At 34.9% G+C, this 7,182-nt stretch overlaps 1 protein-coding gene across 1 annotated transcript in view; it reads left to right on the top strand.

The window, feature by feature from the left end:
* Positions 1-7,182, top strand: part of tubgcp6 (tubulin gamma complex component 6) — a 27,221-nt gene that overhangs the window by 2,128 nt on the left and 17,911 nt on the right. The window contains exons 4-12 of the mRNA XM_016475901.1: positions 624-840; positions 1,164-1,325; positions 1,432-1,553; positions 2,798-2,861; positions 3,026-3,135; positions 3,939-4,030; positions 5,754-5,893; positions 6,521-6,670; positions 7,004-7,085. Coding sequence (XP_016331387.1) covers positions 624-840; positions 1,164-1,325; positions 1,432-1,553; positions 2,798-2,861; positions 3,026-3,135; positions 3,939-4,030; positions 5,754-5,893; positions 6,521-6,670; positions 7,004-7,085 — 1,139 coding nt within the window. The remainder of the gene's footprint in view (positions 1-623; positions 841-1,163; positions 1,326-1,431; positions 1,554-2,797; positions 2,862-3,025; positions 3,136-3,938; positions 4,031-5,753; positions 5,894-6,520; positions 6,671-7,003; positions 7,086-7,182) is intronic.

The following is a 7,182-nucleotide window of genomic DNA, read 5'->3' on the forward strand; positions in this document are numbered from 1 at the left end:
AAAACTAAAAACAACACACAACAAAATTAGTAAAATTCTAACTCAAACTAAAATAGAAATGGAAAATGTAAAAATAAAAACTGATTCAAAATATTAATAACTGTAATAGTATCTCAGTGATACTAAAATAACACAGGTGCCCAAATTGCTTCACAAAACAAATATTTAAATTTTTCAGTTTATTTCATGTTATTAAAGGGATAGTTCACCCAGAAATGACAGTTCTGTCATCATTTCCTCATCCTAATGTTGTTAGACGTGACTGACTTTCTGCTGTGCAACACAAAAGAAAAAGTTTGATTTTGTAGAGTGTTGGTAACCAAAATTTCCAGTTGGTTCCCATTGACTTCCATTATATTTTTTGACCATACAATTGGAAGCAACTCTGTTTTGGTTACCAGCATTCTTCAAAATATTATTTTTTTTTGCGTTTCACAAGGGGAAAGAATGTAATGCAGGTTTGGAACTAAATGAGGGTGAGTAAATTATGACAGAAATTTCAGTTTTGGGTGAACTATCCCTTTAAAAAATACCAAATCAATGCATTCATTTCCCCCCTGCCAACTTGTTTCAGAGACGTAGTTTGAAGATGGTCCACATTTGTCATCCTCTCTCTCCTTCAGCCCGCCGGGTCAGAAGGAACCTCCGTACCTGACAGAGGCTGGCAGAGAGGCGTTTGATCAGCTGTACCGACTGTGGGAGGGAGAAATGAGGAACATTCTGTCCACACAGACACCATCACCGCTCCTGCCGCTGCCGCTGGACTGTCAGAGTCAGCTGGTCAAAGACGTGCTCAACGTGTTGATCGGGGTCTCCTCTGTCACGTTTCCGCTCAACGAGGTAGTGGAATTAACTATACAACAAAGAAACACATTTGTGATGCATGACAGCCCATAGAAGCATTTTGTGTGAAGAGAATTGATGACAATGAAATTTAGCACATCTACCTTTCATAATGTGACATTACAGAGTGAAACATGTAAGTGTCACTGTTACTCTTTTTACTTGAGCCTGTAAGCAACTACCCAGAACACCCTAGCAACTGCATAGTAACATGCCAGAGGCGAATATTTTAGAAAACCTTGAATCAGATGAGGATATTTATTATTAGGAAATCAAATAATAAGAACTTTTTTCTTGACTTGCTTTATTCTCCGCTCAAGGCTAGTGTGCAGTTTGATGTTCGTCCAGATATATGTGTGTCCGGGACGTCCCCTGAGAGTGTGTCTCGGCTGCTGGGTGAGCTGGCGCTGTACGGCACACACTACCTGCGTCTCAGCCGCTTCTCCCTGAGCAGCACGAGTCAGAAGGGACTCGTCTTCCAGGTGACGCATGCTTTACTTTAGGACTGATCTAGGACCAGCATTTCACATCCTGTATGTTCTTTTCCTATAACAACATCTTACACAGATGCTTGTGTGTGTGTTTTAGGCCTTCACAGGTGGGCTGCGGCGTTACCTGCATTACTACAGAGCGTGTGTGCTGAGCACGCCAGCCTCTCTCAGTCTCCTAACCATTGCTTGTCATTTCCGTAAACTGGGGCGTCAGCTCAGGTAAATCTTCACCCGAATCACACAATCACGTGTAGTCCAGACAGCTGTGGTTTTAAATTGGCCATGTGATGGATGACAGGTATTTTGCTTTGTATTTTTAAATAAAAGGGTCTAAACATGCAAATATTAACAATGCAAAACTCCTGCCCTATTCCATTGAGGTCATTTTTGGAAAGTGTCAAAAAAGGTTTCACATTTTCACACTAGCTTCGGACCAGTGTGTGTGTGTGTGAAAATGTATCATATTTTTATACATATATTTTTTTATTTTTAAATTTTAATGCATGTTTTGTACATTTATTAAATTTACATATAAATATATTGTTTATGTAACTCGCATAAAATGTAAAATTCAAATTATGTATTATACTTTTAAAATATAAAATATTTTATATTTAAATTATAAATGTAAATATGAAATTCATTCTGAAAATATTTACATGAATAATTTTTAATGTATGTTTATTTTATACATTTGTGTGTGTGTGTGTGTGTGTGTATTATATATATATATATATATATATATATATATATATATATATGCAATGATCATTTTAAATATTCCATTTAAAAATATAATACATAATTTAAATATACAATCTTATGTATATATTTATATTTCATGTGTTCATATATACACACATATATTAATATATTACGTATATATTTAAATAATTCTTTTCAATATTCCATTTTAAAAATATATGTTAAATTAAATTGTGTATATTCATATTTTGTGTTTAAAATTCCATGAATTCTTGAAATATATACATAATATATTCATATATATATATGTGTGTATATATGAACACACAAAATATAAATATATACATAAGATTGTATATTTAAATCATGTTATATTTTTAAAATGGAATGTTTAAAATTATCATTGTAAAAATGAAATTATTTCTTAAAATATTTAAATGTATAATTTATGTGTAGATATGTTTATATATTTAATAATGTGTGTGTATATATATATATATATATATTCACACACAAAATATAACTATATAAATACAAAAGTATAGATTTAAAATGTATATTATTTTATATAATAAAATAATAAATGTAAATATATCATGAATTAATACAAAAAAAATTTGTGTTGGGGCCAGTGGTCTGGGTGTTATTATTATCGGACATCAAGAGAAGAACAGCAACATAAATAGATTAGTCTTTAAAATGAGTCTCAGCAGCTGTTAATCATTGTCTTTGTACGTGTGCATGTGTGTGTTGATCAGGTATCTGTCAGAACTGTGTTGTGTGGATGGAATCGGAGGCGTGGGACGAGCAACTTTCCCCGTGGTAAGAAACACTCTCGTCACACACTTTAAATACTTCTGTCAGAGACATCAGCTTTGAAGTGGAGTTTGAAGACATTGTTTTCAGCTCAGAAGTGTTGTAGACAGGTGGCTGTTGCAGGTCTGCGGTGGTGTGTGTGTTATTAGCAGTGTGATGTGTGTGTTTAGGGTGTAAAGCTGCTGTCGTGTCTGTATAATGAAGCTCAGAGTAACTGCAGTAATGAGAATCATCCGGTGCTGCTGTCACTGCTGAAGAGCAGCTGTGAGCCGTACATACGGTGAGAAACTCATCTCCTCCTTTCGCTTTTTATTTATTTATTTATCTATTATTCAACTCCGGAAGGTCACTTAAGAGCAGAGTGGTTTTTGACACCCTATATTTTCCGAGTGATTGAGACCATGAAATGGTAGTTAGATACTGTAGTGTCTGACTGGCATTTAAATGCACAATACAGAATCTCTGCTATTATTTACTCGCCTTCATGTTGGAACAAACCCTTATGCTGTTATTTTTCTTGTGTGATGTGAATGGAGAATCATCATGTATAGAAGATATGTCTGTCAAGTCCCAAAAACAAAATTGATAATCTAATTGATTAATATAATTCTTTTTTTATTTTAATAATTAATTCATTTTAGCCTCTCTGTAGCTCAAACAGTAGAGCATGTCACTAACAATGCCAAGGTCATGGGTTTGATTCTAGAGAATGCATAATTTGAAAAGAAGTAGCCTATACTTTTTAGTGTAAAAGCATGTGCATAAATGTGAATGTTTAATCAAAAACTTTTTTTATAGTTAGATAGTTTAGCCTAGTTAGTCTACAGTAGGGCTGCACGATTAATCGCATGCGATATTTAACGCGCATCTTATCAGTAAAGCCGGTTCTGTAATCAGCGGTAAATCTCCATCACCTGCGTGCTTTCACATTGAGCAGTTACTGATAAGATGCGCGTTAAATATCGCATGCGATTAATTGTGCAGCCCTAGTCTACAGTATAATGTAGCTTTCAATAAAAACAGTGGTTGTCTGTGGTATGTTCTTGTTTTGATAGCTAACTAACTATCTGTGTGGGTGTGTAGGTTTGTTTCAGACTGGGTGTACAGTGGCGTCTTCCGTGACGTATATAAAGAGTTTATGATCGAGGTCAATGAGGATTATCTGACCTACAGAGGTGAGCTTCTCAGTCTCATGCTTTAATTTAGTTGAATGTTAAATCCATCTGTTTTCTGCTGCATTATTATGGATTTCTTGTATTATCTTGATTGTGTGCAGTTACATCAGTGATAACGGCAGACCTGCCAACCTGTACGCATTTTGCCTAGCGGATACGCATTTTGACCTCAAAGTACGCTGGTACGATTTGTCACTCTAAACTACGCAAAAAACCTGGTGACGCCTCTGTCCACGTGCAGTATTCAAAACAAGCAACAGAAAAAGATGAAGAGTTCAACCAATCAGAGCGTTTTTTAGGTTTTGCTTTTAAATTTCCATGCGTTTTATTTATCTCCAAGCTGGCTCTGTTTGTGTGTCTGTGAGTGCGCGCTGAGATGAGAAAACGCCTGCATCTGAAAAAGCAACACACGCCGAGCATCTTCTCTTGTAATGACTAAACCTTTTGTCCAACAACAAAAAAGAACATTATAACATTCTTTTACTGCACAACATCAGACAAATATTGAAAATAATTTCCCTCTTGATCTGATGTGGCTTCTTATTACAGAATGATGCAGAAATAAATTCTACATTGGAGTAACGGCTAAGTAGATTATCGGATTATAAATAGCATTACGTTATAAAATCTATATATAATCTATATATATAATCTAACATTACTTAATTATTAAAATACTCGAGGTGGTTTTAATAACACAGATAAACATTGTCGCAGTACAGTGTTTATTATCTTAATGTTCTTTTTGAGTGTCATCATTCAAAGCATTTCTGTCTTTTATTCAGTTACAGCAATAGCTGGCTGTTTTTGTCCATATTAGGGATTTCCTGGAGCGTCCTGGGTTCTATTTCTTCTATAATGTATATTGTAGCATTTAAAAATAGCAAAAAAGAACTAAACCAAAAACTGTGGTAAAAATTTTTAAAAACTGAGGTATTTATTGAACCGTGGGCCAACTGTATTGTTGCATCCCTACTTTTTACTCTAAAACACAGGAATATCACAAACTGAGTGCAGACCCTGATTATTAACCTATAAAAAATATTTAACATTAAAAACTTTTATTTTCTCAATATTTAGATTTTTTTGCACCCTCAGATTCCAGATTTTCAAATAGTTGTATCTCGGCCAAATGTTGTCCTATCCTAACAAATCATCAAATCACCATAAATCAATGGAAAGATTATTTATTCAGCTTTCGGATGATGTATAAATCTCAATTTCGGAAAAAATTGACCCTTATGACTGGTTTTGTGGTCCAGGGTCACATGAATGTTTAATTTAAAAAAAAAGTTTATAGTTATGTAGTTTAGCCTAGTTAGTATACATTATAATGTAGCTTTCTATAAATAATATATATTATATAACAGTGGTTGTCTGTGATATGTTCTTGTTTTAATAACTAACTAAATATCTCTGTGTGGGTATTGTAGGTTTGTTTCAGACTGGGTGTACAGTGGTGTCTTCCGTGATGTATATAAAGAGTTTATGATCGAGGTCAATGAGGATTATCTGACCTACAGAGGTGGGCTTCTCAGTCTCACGCTTTAATTTTGTTGAATGTTTAGATGGTTAAATCCATCCATTTTCTGCTGCATTATTATGGATTTCTTGGACTATCTTTATGGTGTGTACTGTGTAGTTACATCAGTGATAACGGTCTTAAAATCAATATGTCATTTATGCAAAACCCCTTTAAAAATGAATGAATCTGTTTCCTCAGATAAGAACTTTTGGACGCAGGGCTACACTCTGATTTCGTGTGATGCAGAGGACTGTGTGCCGGTGTTCCTCAAACACATCGCCAATGACGTCTACGTCTGCGGGAAAACAATCAACCTGCTGAAAATCTGCTGTCCACAGGTGCATATAATGCTTCATATACACTGTTGCTCAAAAGCTTGAGGTCCGTAAGATTTTTTTAGATTTTTCGTCTCTTATGCTCATCAAGGCTGCATTTATTTGATGAAAAATTCAATAAAAACAGTAATATTGTGTATTATTATTACAATTTAAAATAACTGTTTTCTATTTTAATATATTTTAAAATTTAATTTATTCTTGTGATCAAAGCTGAATTTTCAGCATCATTACTCCAGTCTTCAGTGTCATGATTCTTCAGAAATCATTCTAATATGCTGATTTGATGTTTAAGAAATGTTTCTTATCATTATATATAGTGTTGAAAACAGTTGTGCTGCTGAATATTTTGGTGGAAACTGTAATACATTTTTCTAGGATTCTTTGATTAATAGAAAAGTAGTACAGCATTTTTTTTTATATATAAATCTTTTATAACATTGTAAATGTCTTTACTGTCACTTTTGATCAATTTAATGTGTCCTTGCTGGAAGTATTAATTTCTTTAAAAAACTCCAAACTTTTGAACAGTATATATGTATATATAATAATAAATAAATAAAAATACGTTTTACTGGCGATAATTACAACATCGGAAGTTCCGTCTAACTCCATCTGTTCATTGAACAGCACTACATCTTCTGGTCGGATGTACCAGTGCCCAGGATCGCGGTGACATTTTCCCTGCAGGAAGTAGAGGAGATTGAGAGAGACTGTGCTGTGTATCGCGGACGAATGGAGACGATCGCTAGGCACAGCGCCATCAGCAGGGAGGAGCAGGTACTGCACTTGTCATCATGCTGATTGAATGAATGATTTGTGGAGATTTTTTTGGAGATGTTGATATGTTGTAAATTAATGATGAGGTTTTTAGAATAGCTCATCCAGGTTACATGTTTATATGTCTACAGTATGCTTGCTGAATTCAGAGCCAATAATGGTGGAGAGCCAGTACTTGTTGGCATGGCAACAGATGAGATTTTAAAAGCCGGACCATTAACCCAGTTTCATCAGGACACTCTGACCTGGGATAAAATCTGTTTTATTGTTTTGCACTGAAGTCTGTCTTATTTCATTTTCCCCACTCTCTCTCTCTAACTTGTGTTTTGTCAGGCTATGCGGACTGAACAGGCCCGACAGGAGCTCATTAACCAGGTCAGAGTGTCAGCGGCCAAGACCCTGGAGAAAATCAGAGGTCAGAAATCTGTCCCTTCAAAACCCACGCACGCACACACACACACACACACACACACACACACACACACACACACACACACACACCTGATGCTGTT

The sequence above is a fragment of the Sinocyclocheilus anshuiensis genome, unplaced genomic scaffold, assembly GCF_001515605.1.
Source record: "Sinocyclocheilus anshuiensis isolate Anshui unplaced genomic scaffold, SAMN03320099.WGS_v1.1 scaffold376, whole genome shotgun sequence".
NCBI lineage: Eukaryota > Metazoa > Chordata > Actinopteri > Cypriniformes > Cyprinidae > Sinocyclocheilus > Sinocyclocheilus anshuiensis.